Source organism: Buteo buteo, chromosome 4 (assembly GCF_964188355.1).
Source record: "Buteo buteo chromosome 4, bButBut1.hap1.1, whole genome shotgun sequence".
NCBI classification, from domain to species: Eukaryota; Metazoa; Chordata; class Aves; order Accipitriformes; family Accipitridae; genus Buteo; species Buteo buteo.
The window spans coordinates 45,291,009-45,311,161 of record NC_134174.1 but is presented as its reverse complement, the minus strand read 5'-3'; the positions used below and the strand labels follow the sequence as shown (position 1 = coordinate 45,311,161).

The following is a 20,153-nucleotide window of genomic DNA, read 5'->3' as shown; positions in this document are numbered from 1 at the left end:
TTGTCAGTGGTTAAGGTAATGTTATGATAGCATTTTAAGGTAGTTCGGAATAGTGAGTTCTGCAACGGGTGAAATAAACTGTAACACTGCCTGTGTACTCCCTATAATCTCTGTGGTTGGGCACACAGAGGAAAATATCTTCAAAGCCTGCAGACTGTATATGTGTTATTCTTTTGTCAAGATCCCACTGCTGGACCCTCTGCATCAGATCAAAGCACTTGGTACTTAGATGAATCTACTCTGAGTGACAACATAAAGAAAACCCTTCATAAATTCTGTGGACCCTCTCCTGTTGTTTTCAGGTAAACTGTTTCCTGTTGAAGGGAAAATGTGATATTCCTGCAATCTGTAAGCTCATTCACTGTATAGCCTGTATGCTTATGTGATGCCATCAGCTGAAGGATACTTAGTTTCACGGTCACTCTTCTGGACTGTATTTTTGCATAGCTTGTCCAATGTTATTTCAGTAGAGCATGCTGTATTTGCACAATACCTTGCTTGCGTAGCGTTCTCGGTCTTGTAATGCATCCTCTCTTTTAGGTTATGCATGTCCGTCCCATTTAAGGTGCAAATATACTTCTGGACATAGAATATAATTTTGTATGGCTGTGCTTGATTTCATTTTTTCGTATCCCTGCTCTTCTGTTTTATCTACAGTGATGTGAATTCAATGTATCTCTCTTCCACGGAGCCACCAGCTGCTGCTGAGTGGGCCTGTCTTCTGCGTCCCCTGCGAGGAAGAGAGCCTGAAGGAATCTGGAACCTGCTTTCCATTGTGCGGGAGATGTTTAAGAGACGGGATAGCAATGCAGCTCCTTTGCTGGAGATTCTGACTGACCAGTGTCTCAACTATGAGCAGGTATAGGATCACATTTGCTTGACGGTGCCACTTTACATCAGTGATTCAGAACCAACTTTCTTCTCTGTTTCTGATTAATGAACACGGAATTTAGCAACACTATAAAAGGAGCTACCTAACAGACGTGGGACTTGCTGTACACTGAAGACCCTGCCACAGTGGAGCAGACATCAGGCACACCACCTGAGGGGAACGCAGAATGCCATCTCTTTGCTGTGGTGGGGAAAATTCTGGGGAACCAGGCTGAGCCAGTGACTGGTGCCACGTGCTTGTACAATCCATGGCTGAATAAATTTTTTTTAACAGTCTTTATGCATTATAGGCATGTGCTTCTCCACACTAAGATGATGTTACAGTTTGCTCTTGTGCTGATTTAGTGATGTCCTGGTAACGCTATATCCCAAAAATACCTCAGTCCTTTTAACATGAATATATGGAGTCTGACCTCTTTTGTTCAGCACATTTGATTTGATTTCTGCCCAGTCAAGGTGATTTACTGTAATGGGTTTTTTTTTGATAAACAAAGTACATCACATATGAGCTGTCATTTTGATAAACACTGAAGATATATGTTGGGTGGCAGAATCTCAGTGTCTTTTGTTATTTTTGTAGAAGATATCTTTTGATGGGTTTAAGTAATAAATTTTTAATACTAAATTTTTAATAGTAATTAATTTTTATATTTATATATTAATATATAATTTTATATAATTTTATATTAAAATATATGTTTTTTTAAAATAGTATTAAGAAAAAGGTTTCATCTGAGAGTTCAAGACACTGATCTCACTCTGTAACATAAATTGCAGTTTAAGTTTCCTTATTGCTCTATCACATACCTCAACTTTGAGCAGGGGAAAAGGATATGCTTCATTTATCACATTTCTTCACTTTTTCCCTCCAAGTGTGAAGGCCTTTAGTAAGAGAACCTCCTGTGAGTGTTTTGTTCTGTGGATATGTGCCTTCTAACCAGAAAAACTTTGAGAAGCCCTTAGTTCTCACAAACCAATACTGCTTTAATGTTTGTAGTTATGTTGTAGTCAAATGAAAACATGGTACTAGCTACAGATCCTGTTTCCTTGCAGTTATGAGGTTAAGTGAGAGCAGGGGATGAGATGTTGGCCACAACACAGCTCCACTGAACATTTTCTTCTGCAGATAACCGGCTGGTGGTACAGTGTGCGAACATCTGCATCACACAGCAGTGCTAGCGGGCACACAGGGCGCAGCAATGGCCAATCAGAAGTAGCTGCTCATGCTTGTGCAAGTATGTGTGATGAGATGGTTGTTCTTTGGAGGCTGGCTGTCCTTGACCCAACTGTTAGTCCACAGAGGTGAGCACCAGAATTGGATCCAGTCTCTCTTTTATTTCTGTGATATTCAAGCACACTCAAGAGTTTCTTCCTGTAGATTTCTTGTGTTTGTATCATTACCTCATTACCTGTTCAACCATTAGTCCTTCTGGACTATGTGCTGTGTAAGGTTGAGGAGCACTATAATTACTTTAAACTTTACTTGTTATTGCTGCTCACTTTTAGCAACATCATGTAGTGTGAATAATTTGTTTTCTGAGAGTTCTCTTTTATGTATGAGTGTAATTCTGCATTTTAGTGTCCCAGTGGAGAACATTTCTTTGAATTATAACACCGGCTACTGATAAATTTTAATACTTTCTAAATTTAACTATTCAGCAGTTTAATAGATTTCTGTTTGGCCCAATCATTCATTGTTGTCTGTTTCAAGATGAACCATTTCTTGCTTTCTGTGCTCTTAGGGAATTTATTCTCTGCAGTGTATTGGTAAACAGTGTCACTGGTGTATGATTTTCAGTCAGTGTTTTCAATTGTCTGAGTTAAAGTTATGAGGCTTTTGCAGGTTTCTAAACCATATTGTGCCTTGGTAAATCACTGCCATCTTTATTTAGCACTGGTTGAATAGCAGTGGAGGTACTGAGGGCTCGTGTTGAGATACTGTGGTTGACATTGTAATAATTTGGTTTGTACATCTAGTCTACAAAGTGTGGTGTGTAAAATGTACTGAATTAATGTGCTATAAATGCTCAGAGAAAGTTTTTCAGAACAAATGAAAACAGGATGGTATTTTCAATACAATTACACATTAACAGGATTTGCTTTCTGTGAATTGTTGTGTAACATTAATAAAATGCCCTAGGTACATCAGGAACACTAAAATGGATGCAGTTCCTGTCTTGTACAGTTTACAATATGAAGTAGCTAAATATAGGAGATGAAGACAAACCAAAAACCATAGAAAACTGGGAATGAGGCTTAAAATAAACACAAACATCAATCAGATCACATAGAAAAACCATAAAAGGTTTTGGCTTTGAATGAAGTATGAAGTTGTGCTATGTGTATTCACATTTGAGTTATTTGGCGCAGTTCAAATTTGCTCAGATCTCCTACTTGAGCTCACACATAATTGAAGTGCTCCTGCTTGATTACCTATTCTCTTGGCATTTGAATAGTCATCAAGAAAAACCCTCTTCTACCTATCCTTGCTGTTCTTTCCAGTGAATCATAAGGAGACTTGCTACCTCCTTCCTAGTTGATTGCAGGCTCTCATCCTTATGTTACCTTTCCTGAGTACTTGCCCGTTCTTTTTCCTTCTGAAAAACCTCTCCTTGATTAAGCCCTACCAGTCTGGTCATTTGTTAATTCATTTCTTTAGTGGACAAGTAGAAGCAGTCCATTTCGTTTAGACTCTTTTGTCCTAATACCCTTTGCACCTAAATTGGGTCACCCTGTTTTGATTTGATTTTTTTGTTCTTTTGCTTTTGATAGGAAATCTGAGAGGATTGAAGTGTTGGGCTTGTATCTCAGATCTCTGAAATCTGTGGCAGAAACAAGATGGCAGTTGATTGAGACACTTGGTGCAATTTCTAGAAATGTCTTTTTGCTCTTCTTGAATTAGGTCACCCAAACATGTAATCCATTTAGACTATCTTGCTCGTGCTCAGGCCCTGCATGAGATTTGGAGCTGGGAAATGCAGAAATGCTTTGTTCTTCCATGGTAATATGGGGCATGGGACTAACTGCTATGTAATTTAAGTCTATATAACCCTACCAGCTTGCTTCTTCCTCAGAGTTATTTGAACATCAATTATTTTTCTCTTGCTTGTTCTGTGCCTATGGCTTGCAGGAGTTCAGTCTCCCGAGGACAGTCTGCTAAAGCCTAAATTAAATTATTGGGCTCTATATAGGCATATCAGGGTAAAGAGGTAGATTAGGTGGTCCTGTCTGGCATTGTGCTTCTCTGGGTAGGCTGTTTAGATTGTACTTTTGAATGTCTTGACTGGAGTTGTTCACAGGGCTGTTTCACAGCTGCTGCAAACTGTTTTATGAATGATTCCAAGAGCAGCTCCCCATGGCACTCGCTGGTCTCAGACTGCTGAGGCTCACATCGCTAATACCTTATTTGGGGCAGAGAAGCAAACAGGGCAGACAGTATTTAATTTTAAACCTTCCAGTTTGTATTGTGCTTTCATGTTGGTACGGTTCATGTTTTGTTTCAATATCATGGGCCTGTCTAGGACTTGGTTGTTATTATACCTGTTTCCTTTTTTCAGCCTGTCTTCTTACTAATGCTGTCTATACTTAATTCAGCAGAAGATGTTTCTGACCAAAAGGAAGTGTTCTGTAGGTTAAGAGGTAGTTTGTCACAGGTGCATTTTGTTTTCTGCTTTCTAACCTGTCCTCTTGCTGCTTCTTTTAGGCGCAGGGACCTTTGCTCACAGCTCAGACAGTGGCAGCTGAAAGTCATAGATAATGTTAAGAGGGGTCAGCACAAGAAATCACTGGAGAAGCTCTTTCAGGGTTTCAAGCCAGCTGTGGAAGCCTGTTACTTCAACTGGGAGGAAGCTTATCCCATTCCTGGGATCACATATAGCAGCACTGACAAAAAGAACTCATTCTGTTGGGTAAAGGCCATCCAGCAGAGGAGTTGCCGGTTGCAGTGTACAGAAACTGCCTGTGAGGCTGGTAGAACCCATGGACAGGAGTCCGGGGGACCATGTCTGCAACCTGGGGACAGGCTGCGTCCCTCTCCACAAGAGCCAGCAGTTCGTCCAAAGGAACTTACTGGAAAGCGGAAAGTTGTCTCTGAAACGCCACAGAGGGTTCTGAGACGGCTTTCAGCAGAAGGTGATAAAGCTGTGTACAAGACTGCAGCGGGCAAAGCAAAGTTGCCAGTGAGCAAAGGCTTGACCAGTAAACATAGTGGGAAACGCCGCATGAGCAGTGAAGACAGCTCTCTGGAGCCAGACTTGGCAGAGATGAGCCTGGATGACAGCAGCTTGGCTCTGGGGGCAGAAGCCAGCAACACATTTAGTTTTACAGAAAGCCCACTGAGCAGGAGCTATAGGGACACCTTTGAGGAGGATGGTGGGGTGTACTTCTCCGAGGGACCTGAGCCCAGTGTCAGGAGCAGTTCCATGGCCAAGAAATCGCCCAAGGATCCTGTGGGGGAAATGGGTAGTGGTGATGATGACCTCCCTTCTGCAGATGAGAACAGTGGTGGTGTGAGCCTGAAGCCAGAAGAAGTGGGAGAGAATGGTGCAGCAGGGGGTGGGGATGATGGAGAAGACGACTATGATTACCAGGTATACTATCTGAATCCACAAGAGGTAGCCAAGGAAGATGATGACAAAGCTGAAGGGGGAAATGAAGAGGAGCAGGATATATTTGCTGGTATAAAGCCTCTGGAGCAGGAGAACCGGATGGAGGTGAGCTGAATCTAGTTAAAAACACTGTTTTGCAGTTTTGCAGTTTTATGTATTGTATACATCATGGTCTTGCCAGCCTCCTAGCTGTCACACTTAACCTAGTATGTTAAATCAAGTGCTTAATGATAATGTCATCATAACCCATTGTATCATAAGCTATCCACTTAATCCAGTGGTATCACACATGTCTCTTTCCCACAAGCTTGACTCCCTGTTTCTGTGCTAACTTCAAGTGTATCCCAGTTTTAGCTCATCCCATGTCACACTCCAGGATTTACAGATGTAGGCAACACAGTGTGTGCTTTTTTACCGAGTCTCACTCCTGTAAATGGCAAAATTGAGCTGAAATTAAAAACAAGTAAGTGCCCAGCAGGAAAATCTCAAATCCAACCATGTAAGCAGAAATTCTCTGGAAAGCCAGAGGCAATCTAAATAGACTGTGTCACGTTCCTGTAATAACCTCAAAATATGTTTAGAGCATGCACCTATATGAGCAAGCAGCTGAAATGGAGATGCATGGAAATAGTCAGTTTGGGCTTTAGTTTTATTTTTTGTTGAGTTCTTCTCTGATCTCTTATAGCACTTGGAGGGAGGATAGGACTTAATCATGGAAGAAAAGACTTTTTAGGGGAGTGCTTAAAGGGATGGTGGTGAAGGTCCAGGCAAGAAGGACTCTGACAACACCTGCTGCTGAAGTTAATTGTGAATTGTATTTGCAGAGTCTTCGCAACAAGTAGTTTGAGCAGGCTAGCTCTAGCCTGGGGGAGTGTGGTTTGAATATGACCATCTGTTCTTTCTTGCAGATCCTGTTTGCCTGTGCAGAGGCCCTGTATGCACATGGATACAGTAATGATGCATGCCGCTTAACTGTAGAGCTTGCCAGGGACCTACTGGCCAACCCTCCAGATCTCAAAGTGGAGCAACCACCAACTAAGGTAGAGAGAGAGCTTGCCTAGTTTTGGGGGTAGAGTAAGTTAGAAGGAATATGTGGGATGGATAGAACAGCATTCCCAGGCATTTCTCATTCACTGTGATTCAGGGCACTTCACTGATGCTCTGGGATGAACTTCTCTGGATGTCATTAATGTGCCTGATCACTGCGTGTGTGGGTGAAAAAAAAGGAGAAAGAAAATAACAGGCCATTCAGCAAGACTTGGAGTCTTCAGAAACTCGAGTTTAATTAAAAGCTCCTTCACTTTTCCTTATGCTTCAGAGAGAAGCTTGGTTTGTCTGTTTAAAGCTGCAAGTCCTTTAGGAATCTATTTTAAATCAATTGGACAAAACACTGTATTTAACATCAGCTTCAAAGGATGTTTTGTTTAAGAGATACCTGCTACTGTGTGCTATGAGAATATACAGCAGCTGTAAGAAGTCTTGATTTTTGTGCAGCTCTGTGCAGGTGACCCTGTTTCTTGTGATTCTCTCCAAAACCTTAGTCTCCTATTTCATAATGTGCACCACTGGAAATGTTAGAAGTTTTGCTGGTTCACAACAGAGGTTTGGAAAGGAAAGAAATAAGCATAAACTTCTGGAAAATCACTTGTAGTGGCACTAAGCAGTGTTTGTTGTATGGAAGGGTTCCCTTGGAAGGGACAGGCATGCGACATCTGCCTGCACAGCATCAGTCCAGTAGTGGACATATGTCTTATCAACAGGCCAGCTCTTCCACTGTGTCGTGTTGGGGTGAGGTAGGGGAAGTAATGATGTTCGTCAGTAACCACTGGGATTTGTGATTCCTCAGTAAAGGGAATAAAATTTAAATATGTTTTATTCTTTCTCCTGTCTACTGATTATTGCAAAGGGTAGAAGGACAAGCATAGAATCATTTAGGATATGTAGGAAAGTCTCCTGTGACAAATTCCTCCTCAAACAGGGCAAAAAGAACAAGGTATCAACCAGCAAGCAGACATGGATGGCAACCAACACCTTGTCTAAAGCTGCTTTCTTGTTGACTGTGTTGAGTGAGCGGCTGGAGTACCACAACCTGGCCTTTCAAATAGGAATGTTTGCTCTGGAGCTGCAGAGACCACCTGCCTCTACAAAGGCTCTGGAGGTACGAAACATCGCAAAAAGGCAGTATCCATAAGCTCATAAGCAACATTGTGCTGCTTGAATGCTTTTGCTCATGTGGTTTCCATTTCAGCTCCTCAAGTTTGGTTATGCTTTTATATGTTTCCTTTAAATTGATTGCAGTGGGACTAAATGGATTGTGCGCGTGTCCTATTAGCACACGTTGATCTGCCAGAAAAATTATTAGAAATATCACTTCATCTGGCATTACCTTCATTGATAGGAAGCTCAGACCTCATGTGCCATCAGGCCTTTGATCTCACATGAAGCTACAGGCTTGAAAATATTTAAATGAGTACAAAATCTTCTATGAATATATAGTTTTGATTAGAATAGCTTACTTCTTATCTTAAAATATGTTTCCAGTTTGCTTGGCTAATCTGGGGAAAATAAAACCATTTGTAAATGGAACTGTCCATATTCGCATTGGTGAAATGGTTTGAAACTTACTCTTCAGGGTGAATTGGTGCAATTGTTACATCTGAAAATAGTTGCTCTTGCTGATTTCATTCATTGGCAAGCGAACGTGTGCACTGTGCAAGCATATTATTTTGGATGCTGCTTGATTACTATTTGGCTTCCTGTTTAGAAAAAGGAAGTGTCCAATTAAGACCTTGTCTGTGTGATTTGCAGCTGCCTTGCTTTTCACTGCAGGGTTGTACAGTCCCTGGAGGTGTGTATTGTTGCTAGGTATCCACCAACTACACTTGTTACACTAATTATCTGTACTTCTTGTGGTCTGATCAGAAGATTGTGAGGTTGGCAGTTTACTTGCTACCTAAAAGAAAACAATCACTTTCACATGTTAAGAATGGAGAGAATGCAGGTATGGCAGAGTAGTGAAATGTAATGGTCTTCATCCTGGTGGCATGTGTGCTGCCACCCCGTGCCCATTCTTCTCCTAGTAAGTCTCTGTTGTCTCAAATGGGTATATTACTTAACATAGCATCCTTTCTTCCTACAATTAAGAGTAATCACCTTTTCCACTGACTTATCCAGTCAAATGCTTCTCCTGATGTTCCTATGAAAGCTGATGCGTTTTTTTTCTGTATGCAGCTCAAGAGTGATAATTTGAGTAAAAAATGTGTGTATAAATATGAGGCAAGACTTGTATTAGATTTGAAAATCTGTATTTAGTGTGGAGAGAATGGTAAAAGTGGCTAGGGTGCTAAGAGTTGCTATAATTTAACAATCCAATAAAAACTGTTGCTGTACTTCATGTATAGGGAAAAATGGTCCACGGCCCATAGGCCCTGTGCTGATGAGAGCTGATGACAGCTTCTTCTGTTTCCTTGTGGATACTACCAGGTGAAGCTGGCATATCAGGAGTCTGAGATTGTAGCCCTCTTGAAGAAGATTCCCTTGGGCACTAATGAGATGAACACTATTCGAGGAAGAGCTGAAGAACTGCGAGAAGGGACCCTATGCGATTACCGTCCTGTCCTGCCTCTGATGTTGGCTAGCTTTATATTTGATGTCCTGTGCACTCCAGGTACTGTCTGCATTGGCTTGAGTGCATGAAGGGCATGTTCTGAGATGCCAGGTCTTGAGGGGTTTTCAAAGAGCAACTGTCTTCTGTATAAGAACAACCTAATCTTGATTCTTCACATGCTGTTGCTTCCGCTTCCCTCCATATTGCTGTAGAGGTACTTTGTGCCCCAATGGAACTGCCTCTCCTTCTGCTTACATTTGAAAAAAACCTGGAAACTTACCACATTTCAGCAGTTCGTGTGTATTTGTAAAATAGTTATAAATGACTGACTTTTCTACTCTTATGCTGGTTGTATTCAGAGGAAGCCAATATAAATCTAGTATTTTAAAAAAGAACACAACCTGGGATTAGTAGACTGACTTGGCAGTATACCTGCCTGGTTTGGAACATTCTGAGTTTAGAGAGAAATGGAAAAAAACCCCCAAGATAGTGCTGTTGTCTTGAAACTGGTGCAGGGCTAGGAATAGGACCACAGGAAGCTCTGCAAATTTAGAAAGCTCTCAGAAATGGCTTTTGCCTTGAGGTCCTAGTTTTGAAAGCTGAGCAGTAATTCTATTGTCTTCTTTCAGTGGTTTCTCCTACAGGCTCTAGACCCCCAAGCCGTAATTGGAATAATGAAATGCCTGGAGATGAAGAGCTTGGTTTTGAGGCAGCGGTTGCTGCTCTTGGTAAGAATCTTTTACAAGAAAAGTCTTTCTTCATCTGTGTTCTGCATCCTGCCTCATTTTGGATGGTGAGAGTTAGTAGTTCGTTCCAGTTTGGTGCAGAAATGAAAGTGTTTGCATGGTTTGTCAGAACCAGGTGCAGAAGGATTCTACGTGCCAGGGTTGAGGTGCCTTTGCGAAGCTGTGAAAAATGGAAGGGGGATGCGGGACAGGAACTGAATGTTAAAGTAGTAGCATGAATTTTAGCTTTCTTCTTGCTCTTTTGTTGCAGAAGATGTATTGCCTGGACTTTAATGGAGGTGGATAATTTCAGAGAACAAAAGGCAATAATTTCAGAAGAGGTCTTTCAATGATAGTGAAAGACTAGCAGAAGTACTCTCGAGCATTATCATATAATTCAGGGTCTTAGCATAATGCTGGATTCTTGCCTCGTTTATCAGCTTCAGCAACAAAGCAGTAATTATATATAGTATGTTGACAATATTGTATGCCTGTGTTAAAGCAGCATGCAAAAAGGAATAGAATGGATTAAACAAGACCTGTCCTCTGTTGCCTCATCTCTGAAAGGAGGAAGATGAGTTCTTTATGGTGTGGGAATGCTGGCTCGTAGCATCTGCAGAAACTGGAAAAGTTTGTTTCAAGATGAAGTTGTGGGCTTGCCTGGACTCTTTTCCAGTGGCATAGATTAGGATTTGGTTGTTCTGACAGTTGTAGTAAGCTTAGTATTCTGGGGACAGACAGCAGCTCCTGTTTATTCGTGACCTATTTCTGAAGTTAACAGAGAAATAGGGGAAAAAAAAAAATCTTTTGCCTGTGACAGTGAGGTGAATAAAATAGTCTGAGGTATAGATAGTGCTCAGGATGTGGTGTAGTCCCCTGGGCTCACTTATCTCTTCATCCCCTCTTTTCTGGCCTGCAGGCATGAAAACAACTGTCAGTGAAGCAGAACATCCTCTGTTGTGTGAAGGCACCCGAAGGGAGAAAGGGGATCTGGCACTAGCCCTGATGATTACTTACAAGGATGATCAGTCTAAGCTGAAGAAGGTGAGTTTCCCTTTAAAAGGAGAGAGGGAGGTGCAAACCGTGTTTGGGTTTTGATGGATTTGATAGTTTTGTCAGTGAGCATAAGTTGCTGTGTCATGTACTGGTGATTTACAAGCTATGTTGTGGTATTTCTATTCTTCCACTGATGTAAAATCTGATTGTGCAGTGTGCATTGCCCTGGAAGAGGCACCCTTTCCATAAGGTCTTAAGGTCCAGTCGGGAGAATGCGTTCTCAGTGCTTTTAATACTTTTGCTTATTTGCTAAAACAAGTCCTTTGTTCCAGGGGTTTTCAATGTGCACTGTGTGTGTGGTCTGGGGATTGAGTCTGTTTTGCTGCAGGGATGTTGGCTTGCAGAACAGTATATCTAGCAAAGCCTTTGTTTCTTAGCTTCTCACCTCTTTTGATATACTAGTTCAGTCCACTTGTGCCTTAATTTCCCATGCAAGAGAGATAGTAAAACTCTGCCCTTCCACCCCAAAAGAGGAAAAAAAAATCAAAAAATGCTGAAGCTTCAGGAAGGTTTCATTAATCTTTTATATTCAGAAAAGCTTCTACCCAGCAAGAATATAATTAGTGTCTTTCTGCCTCCTAAAGAAGTACTTTTGCTATACTCTTCTCCAGGGAATAGCAGTGACAATGTGATATCAGTCATCTGCAAATAAATGCTCTGTCACACTCGTGGTGTTTGTTTCATCTGGAGAATGAACAGTAGAAATGGACAAACCCATAAAATGTGGTCATGCATTGCTGCCCAATTATGTAATAAATAAGGACAATAAAGTGTTATTGTAGGCTGGTAGAAGGCAGTTTCTCTAGTGGCTTTACCAGTTTCTCAGTAATGGTCTGACAGGATTTTTTTGAGTGGTGAGCACAGAATTTTGGTGACTTAAACAAGAACATCTAATGACTGGCAGAACTAAATATAAAGTCCTCCATTCTGTCCTTGATGTACCAGAAGTACTTCTTTATTGTGAGTTTTTGGTGCCTTTCAACTAAAGCCAGTGGCTGTTCGAAGTGAAAATGGGGATATTACTGTGTACAAATGAATCTTTACTTCCTCAGTGATACAGACCACGTGGCTCTCAACTGTGCATTGCTGATCTTCAGTGCGGGAAGACAATGCATAGTTTATAGAGAATAAGCATTTTCTTTTTTTCTTCAACAAATGGAATTTATTGTGCACCAGGAAGCTGATTTGGTACTTTCCCTCTATGTCTTGGTGTAATGCCTGTTCTTTTACCCTTCTGCTAAGCTCTTTTATTTTTTTTCTTTTTCCTTGCTGTTAAAGATTTTAGACAAACTCCTGGACAGAGAGAGTCAAACTCACAAACCACAGACTCTGAGTTCCTTCTACTCATCCAGCAAGCCTACAGTAGCAAACCAAAAATCTCCTTCCAAACATGCTGCCCAGTCCACTGCAGCTATCCAGCAGCTTCCAGGGACCTCTGTCACTCAGCAAGCTACTGTAAGCACTGCAGTCCAGAGCAGTCCTGAGAACTTTGTGGAGAAGAGTGCACAGGGTAAGAGGTGCTTTGTAAGGGCTGTGCTGAAACCCTTCTGTTATCAGTGCAAAACTGGAACTGTACATTTTTGTCTGTTTTGGGAAGTAGTCAGAGTGATTATATTACCATCTGGCTGCTTGGTGGTTACTAGAAAGTCATTCCCCCATGATCTGTTTGGCTGTATCCTTTTCTGTAAACATTCTTGTTGCATAGAAATTCAAGCTAATTTTCAGGTTTTCCTATCTTGAGCCAGTTGTATAACCAGTTAACATAAAACTACTGTGACTCTGTCTTTTAGGTTTGTATCACAGAGGTGCAGAATTTCAAAAAGTAACACACTGAGTCAGGTACCTTCATGCAAGATAAATAACTAAGGTTGCTGAAGAGCGTTAGAGGTAAACGTGGTTTTCTTCAAGCTGTGCCTCCACTTTGGTGGCAAACATCACATACAGCAGCATTTGGTGGAAAGCAAGTGCTGTCTTAACCCTTCCTAAAGAGATCATTACTAGCTGAGGATGACTGCAATACGATTAGGGTTGCTGGAGCATTTTTATTCTAAAATTTTTCTGTAGTCGCAGCAAATTTTCCAAATCTTGAGTTGTTAAGGTCAAATGTTCTTGGCCTGGTATTGGATGATATGCTTAATACTGAAAGAAAACTGAGATAATCCTGCTCATAAATACCACTCATTTCATAAAAATCCTGCATCTTTTGATGTTTATATCTTTTAAATGGCCACATCTGGTTTTAGAGATACAGAAACAAATCATAATATTTACCTTGTCACTGTCCTGTTTATGCAGAGAGCTCTCAGAGGTCCCCCTGTGAGCCAGCTGCGGAGGCCACTGTCTTGAAACAAGAGGGAAAGGTCCCCAGTCGTCTGGCCCTTGGAAACCGAGGTGGATACAATGGGAGATGCTGGGGTTCACCTGTCAGGCAGAAGAAGAAACACACAGGTAGGAACAGACTAGTTCATACAGCATCTAGTGCTGTGCTGGCAGTCTGCTGGGCTTTCAGCAATTCCCTTGCTCTTTCATTCCACTTGTCAGCCTTTCCTGTACTACGGAAGCAGTTGATTGTCTCTGAGATGTTTGGCATGGAGAAATAGGTTTTGCCCCACAGATTTCCTGCCCCGTTCTGTATGGGAATTTACCATACCTTTCTCACACTAGATATGTTCTGGGTGATGGATTAGGTATCTGGAGCTGAATGATGGCTGGACTCTGGGAGCGAAGCACTGTGCTCCTGGGTCCAGAAACAAATTCAGAGGAGCTGCCGCCTCTACACTTCTCTTGGGAAGGTTATAAGTTAGAGGCTGGGGATGTGAAGAACCTTTGTGTAAATTGTGCAACATATACCAGAAGGGTTTTCTTCATGCTCATACAATCTGTGGAACTTGACTTTGTATGTGTATTTGTTTCTTGTTGTTGTTACACACTGCCACAAAGCTTGGCAGGTGGAGCAAGGGGCTGGAATGGTGTGAAGGGGGAAATAAAGATACATTGTTCTTGGACTCTTCTGCTTTTTAATCCAAGAGCTGCAAAATGACACTGATATCTGTGGCAAAATTGTCTAATTTAATCTTGGTTTGCAAAGTTGAACGCCTGGCAGCTGTAAGGCTGACTGTTACTGACACAACTGATCTTGGTTGGGACTGTAGGTGATGTGGGTAGGAGTTTACCTATCCACGTTACATTTACCAACCCTGGTGACGTTACTGTGTTGGTTCTGGTGTTGTAGGCATGGCTAGTATTGACAGCAGTGCTCCTGAAACCACCTCTGACAGTTCTCCGACACTCAGTCGGCGTCCACTACGTGGGGGATGGGCAACAACATCGTGGGGCAGAGGACAGGACAGTGACAGCATCAGCAGTTCTTCAAGTGATTCGCTGGGATCTTCCTCTTCCAGTGGGAGTAGGAGAGCCAGTGGGGGAGCCCGTGCAAAGACTGTGGAAGTTGGCAGGTAATGAATACTACCAGTGCACAGAGGCAATCTCTAGGCCTGATGTCAGGAAGCTAGCACACGTGCATCAGGAAGTACTTCTTTGGGAGAGTTTGCTTCCATTCCTCTGGACCCTAAAGACAGGAAATCTGCACTCCAGCTAGTGAACTTGGGGTACTTGTTGCTGTCTGAAAGGTTCCTCTGTCTTTTTCTTCTAGGTATAAAGGGAGACGGCTGGAGAGCCATGCTCCTCATGTCCCAAACCAGCCCTCAGAGGCAGCTGCTCACTTCTACTTTGAATTGGCCAAGACAGTCCTTATCAAAGCAGGTGGAAACAGCAGTACCTCTATCTTCACCCACCCTTCCTCCAGTGGTGGGCACCAGGGACCACACCGCAACCTTCATCTCTGCGCCTTCGAGATTGGGCTGTACGCACTAGGGCTGCACAACTTTGTGTCTCCCAACTGGCTCTCTCGAACTTACTCCTCTCATGTCTCTTGGATCACAGGTTACAGCAAAACTTTATCAGGAAGCTTACTTCTGGGCAGGAAGGAGGGGAGGGAGGCAAGCTTATTCCCCAAAATGGTGATGCTGATGTGCTATGGTAACCATGTCAGCTGCTGGCACAGCTGGCAGTAGAAGCTGAGCACCAATGATTTACAGAGTGGTGCTTGCTTTGGCCTGGAAAGTTCCTGTGATCTGTTTCTTCTTGTTTGTACTGCAACATGCTTCAGTCTTCAAAGCCATAGACCACTTCTCACACAGAGACTGGTCTTAGTTTCTCTTTGAGGGGTCTGCTGAAGAGAGAGACATTTGTCAAGTCTGAACATGCTCTTTGGCTGCGTTCAGCATTTCACTTTCCTCCTCCTTCTGTTTGCACCCAGACCTACTACCTGCTTTCTATCCACATGGCTTCTAGAGCCTGAAAAACACACCCTTGAAAAGTCATGTTTTCCTGACATGGTGGAAATAGAGCGACAGTCCAGGCTGTGTTTTATGGGTACTAAAATCAGCTATAGCAAGTTCCTCTCACTGCCTCAAATGCATGTTTAACTTAACTTTGGTAATGGTACCCTTATTCACTGCTTGCTTATTGAGGGCTCCTGCCTGTCCTGTGTTTTGGGAGGAAGAGCCTAAATTTGATGTGAAGCCTAAGGGGAGCAACTGGGCTCTGTCACTGCTTCTGAAGAAGTGAGGAGTGCAGCTCCTGTTGAGGGAAGGCTGACTAGAACTGCGCTGGGCATACAGTGGTGTGAGAATCTTCTCTCTTCCTCTTAGGGCAGGCCATGGAGATCGGTAGCGCAGCCTTGAACATCTTGGTGGAGTGTTGGGATGGACATCTGACTCCCCCAGAGGTGGCATCATTGGCAGATAGAGCTTCACGGGCCAGAGACTCCAACATGGTGCGGGCAGCTGCTGAACTGGCACTCAGCTGCCTGCCCCATGCCCATGCCCTGAACCCAAATGAGATCCAGAGGGCTCTGGTGCAGTGCAAGGAACAGGTGAGCATCACGTGTGGGCTGGCTAGTGCAAGCTGATTTCTAGCATCAAGGATGTGCTGTTATTTGTGGGATTGGCTCCTCTGCCACTGGACAGCCTTAATCCCAGTTCTGTGGATTTCTTATGTTTCATGAATAACTCTGGTTATTCTGCTGCATAGTTGTGATCTGTCTGCTCCCCATAGCGTCAGTCATTTTAGAGCACCTTATACTTTTCTCATGTTGTAGTTTTGCCTTCTTGTGTTTCTCGTTTTGCGTTCTTCACTTCTGCTTTTCTTTCACTGCTCCCAGGACAATCTGATGCTGGAAAAGGCCTGTATGGCAGTAGAAGAGGCAGCCAAAGGAGGTGGCGTGTACCCAGAAGTCCTGTTCGAAGTAGCTCACCAGTGGTACTGGCTTTACGAACAGACTGTTGGTGGGACCCCAGCCCAGAGAGAAGGTGCCACTGGCTGCAGTGCCAGTGGTGCACGGGCTGCCTCTGAAGCGGCACGTGGGTTGACAGACAACCGGGTGACCTCTGAGCCGACCACTGTAACAGTGGCAGCTGCGGTAACTGCAGCAGCAACAGTCATGCCAGTGATCTCTGTTGGGTCGACCATGTACCAGCAGCATACAATGGCAGGGCCAGCAATGGCACATACGCACACGCAGGGTCTCCATCCTTACACCACCCTTCAGACTCACATCCCCTGTAATCCCCAGTATATTGGACACACTATCCAGCACATGCCGCGCCCAGCTGTCTTCCCGGTCCCTGGCTCGGCGTACCCACAGGTGAGTTTTCCCTGTGCCTTGTTCATTTATGGTGAACTTTGTGTGGCTGCTTCCAGAGGGAGTACATCGGACTGGAGAGAGTGTGGGGCTTAGACCTGCCATGGCTTGAGATCTAGCTTCTGCTCCCACTTACTTGCTGATTTGTGATACTTACTTTGGCTTCCCAGCTCAGCATTTGCGTAATAAGGAGCCTTCTATGGGTGCATTTAAAGTCTCAAGAGAATTTAAAATATAATACATCAGTAGTTTTTAATTGTTATTGCCCCATAGTTTCTCAGAAGGCACTGGACAAAAATGTTGTCGTCTTCAGAGCTTGCAGACTAAACAGAGACTACAGAGGGAAAACCAAATAAAGGTTATTTTAACCTCCGCCTATTTTTGAAAGTTTTTGGAGCGGTTTTCTGCTTTAGATTTAAAGGGAGGAGGAGCAAGCAGATGTAATGGTCATGTCGTGCCAGGTAGTTTCTGTGCTACTTTTTCCTGTGCTTCCTCCTCCCTGTCAGATTGGACTACCCATGCTCTGAGGTTTGTGTGGGGACATTGTGTTTTGGACTACTTCTAAATGGTCAGACGAGATAGACATGACTGTTACTTATGTTCTGTTTTAGGGTGTCCATCCAGCATTCATAGGAGCGCAGTACCCTTATTCGGTAACAACACCGTCATTGGCAGCTACAGCAGTGTCATTCCCTGGTGTGCCTGTCCCATCCATGACGCAGATTGCAGTGCATCCCTATCACAGTGAGACAGGACTGTCACTGTCTTCCAATGTAGCGAGTAAGTGTTACAGCTCTGGGCTGTGCATAGCATGGTTTATTTACTGTGCCTCCTAGCTGTACCGCAGTCAAGTCCTGCTCCTCATTGACCACAGGTGGAACCAGGGTTCTTGCACTGAAAAGTTCTGGCCAAATCCACTCCATCCTAAAGATATGCATGCTAAGGGGTACTGGGATTCATAAGGGTGCTGATTCCACTAGTGGAGCTTTAATTTCTGTTTGGCTGAATTTCCAGTATGAGATTATTTTGGCCTCTCAGACTAAAGTGTGGTTGGAGCCCTCCTGGTCTTTCTGACTTCTAAGTTGTTAGGGCATTATTCCCCTTCTTCTTTGGGCAAGGTGAGCATAGATGATCTTGAGCAGTGTCTTGTGGTTCCTTTGGGTCAGATGAATAGAGTGCAGGAAGCAGACAGCAGTCAGACTTCTGCTACACTAGCACTAATAGATGTCTTTCCAGCCCAAAGGGATTGGAGGCGGCTAGTACCTGAAATGTGGAACTTCATTAGAGAGGACAGATGTTTTGGCAGGAGCATGTCAATGGTAATCTGAATGATTGCTCACATGTTGTGTTGGCACTAGAGCAGTGGTGAAGACCCATCAAGTAGAGTGCAGCACTGGAACAGCAGATGTTGACTGAATTGTGGACATGCTCTCATTGCCGTGGGGTTTTGCACCAGTGGGTCATGGTTGACCCAGGCTCTGTTATCCCTTCACTGGAGAGGTTGTAGTGTTTGGCTATTTGTACATTTGCGTATCAGTGCTTCGCAACTCACCAGGTGCTGGAAGACTGGTATGTGGGAAAACACTTAAGAGCTCTGTTGGCCTCCTTCATATCCAGATTATCAGGAGAATCTTTTCAGTTATTTTTATCTTGCATTTTGATGCCAAAAAGCCACCACAAAAGCAAATAGAATAGTCCTGAAGGCCTCAGGATCTGAAGAGCATCCTTTGCTGTCAGCCTTCGTCCTGGGCTGATGCTGTGACTCTTAATTGTGAGAAACCATTTCTGTACTCCAAGGAGTTATGAATCTTCCAGAACTGCTAACTCATCCTAGGGCACTTAAAATAATGAAAGGAAAAAACAACTCCACCCTTCCCAGTTGCCATTGTTTATGGCTTGCATAAACTTCTGGTTTTGGTTCTTAAAATACTGTTTCATTGTTCCTAGAGTACATAGTCACATGGTGACGCTTGAGCTCTGGCAACTATTCAGCTCATTCTTGTGGGTTATTCTCCTTGGCCAGACTTCAAATGCAGCACAGATTTTGCCCCACTTTGTGTGTCTGCTTGGTTGAGGAGGTCAGACAGATCTTTCCTGGGAGGCATATTGTTCTCAGGTAGTCAACTATTTGCTAGTAAACATTTAAAAAAAAATGCTTGTGGTGGCAGGGGAAGAGGAGAAATCAGAACTTGGAGTATTGCCCAAGGTGTTGTAGTAGCACCACAGAGAAGCTGTGAAATAAGGTTAACAGTGTGCACACACCTAATGGCATCTCTGCTCTGGAATTCTCAGGCAAACCTTGCTTTTTCCTTTCTGTACCTTTCTTGAGAGGGAAAGTTAGATACACTTGAGTCCCTTGTCAGAGTACAGCTTACTGGCTCAGTCTTAACTGCTGTCCATGCAAGTTTAGGTGGTACAATGTAATGGATTTTCCTGTGATTTCTGATTTTCCGTGATTTTGCCCATACTAGTTAAGTGTCTGAAGGTGACAGAGCTTCTCAAGTTTCCTTGCTGTTTTTATTGTCAGTATGTGCTGCCAGTGTATGCAGTGGCTGTTCTTTCTGAGGATGTATTGGAGACTAGCCTCCAGTAGCACTCTTCCTGCATGGTAGCTGGATGGAGTCATAGCTGTCTTACAGCAGAAGTGGAGGAACCTCACAGTGTTGGACTTGATCTTTGAGTGACTTAATACTGTTCCTGCTCAATGATTTTCCTCAGCAGTTTCTCATCAGATGTAGACAAGCACGTGCTTGTTTCCTTGCACAAGAAATCAGAACCAGACGTCATTTAATAATAGCAAAGACCTTTGAGTCAACACATGTTTTTACATGTAAAACATGTATCATGTGCATATTCATGGTATGCTGTGAAAGAGATGGACAAGATTGTAACTGACCGCTTTCAGGCCCTACTTGCAAACAAAACAGAGATATTTCTAGCCCGTTGTATTTCAGTTGTAAGTCTGTGGTTTTTGGTTGCTGTATTGTTCTGTTTAGGGGAACAGAACACTACATTGGCAGGGGGCGGTCAGGTAAGGGAGATGATGGCCCAAGTAAACCTTCTTTTAGGCTGGTGGTGGGTCCTAATGCTGCTGTTTTGCTCTCTTCAGTAGGAAGTGTCCATGCAGGATCAACGTTCCCAGCGATTCAGGGGGCTTCCTTGACAACTCTGTCCTCACAGCCCAACTCCCTTGTTACAGGGAGTTTTCCTGCCGAGGATGAGCAGCACAGTCAGCCTGTGAGCCCCCAGGGTCTGCACTACCTCCACTCCGCATACCGAGTTGGTAAGGACGGCCAAGTGGGTTTCTATGGCCCCCTCGAGAGAGGGATTCAGGGCAGGGCTGCAGGTTTTCACTGTCATTTGGCAATTTGCTACTGCACCTGTTGGGGGTGATGGCATCTTAGCTACATGGGGAAAGCCAGTTCATGATCATATATGGAGGCTAAAAATGGACACAAAGCAACAGAAGATTGAACAGCTGCTGTTGAGAGCCATCAGAGTAGAAGAGAAAGCTAAGTGGGTTAGAGCTGGGAAGAGTCTTGCCTTTCAGCAGGTGTACATAA

General features: G+C 43.4%; 1 protein-coding gene across 12 annotated transcripts in view; it reads left to right on the top strand.

Moving 5' to 3' along the window:
* Nucleotides 1-20,153, top strand: part of ZSWIM8 (zinc finger SWIM-type containing 8) — a 103,742-nt gene that overhangs the window by 37,907 nt on the left and 45,682 nt on the right. For 9 of the 12 annotated variants that reach the window (XR_012650098.1, XR_012650097.1, XR_012650099.1 and 6 more), the window contains exons 7-23: nucleotides 182-302; nucleotides 658-859; nucleotides 2,018-2,193; nucleotides 4,595-5,603; nucleotides 6,407-6,538; nucleotides 7,477-7,656; nucleotides 8,982-9,165; nucleotides 9,735-9,833; nucleotides 10,750-10,874; nucleotides 12,165-12,396; nucleotides 13,182-13,334; nucleotides 14,119-14,341; nucleotides 14,539-14,828; nucleotides 15,599-15,822; nucleotides 16,111-16,593; nucleotides 17,202-17,370; nucleotides 19,700-19,873. Coding sequence is in view for 5 of the 12 variants with exons in the window: in XM_075025735.1 (XP_074881836.1) it covers nucleotides 182-302; nucleotides 658-859; nucleotides 2,018-2,193; nucleotides 4,595-5,603; nucleotides 6,407-6,538; nucleotides 7,477-7,656; nucleotides 8,982-9,165; nucleotides 9,735-9,833; nucleotides 10,750-10,874; nucleotides 12,165-12,396; nucleotides 13,182-13,334; nucleotides 14,119-14,341; nucleotides 14,539-14,828; nucleotides 15,599-15,822; nucleotides 16,111-16,593; nucleotides 17,202-17,370; nucleotides 19,700-19,873 (4,176 nt within the window). In the remaining 7 variants the exon portion in view is untranslated. The remainder of the gene's footprint in view (nucleotides 1-181; nucleotides 303-657; nucleotides 860-2,017; nucleotides 2,194-4,594; nucleotides 5,604-6,406; nucleotides 6,539-7,476; nucleotides 7,657-8,981; nucleotides 9,166-9,734; nucleotides 9,834-10,749; nucleotides 10,875-12,164; nucleotides 12,397-13,181; nucleotides 13,335-14,118; nucleotides 14,342-14,538; nucleotides 14,829-15,598; nucleotides 15,823-16,110; nucleotides 16,594-17,201; nucleotides 17,371-19,699; nucleotides 19,874-20,153) is intronic. The other 3 variants (XM_075025737.1, XM_075025738.1, XM_075025736.1) reach the window with 2 other exon arrangements.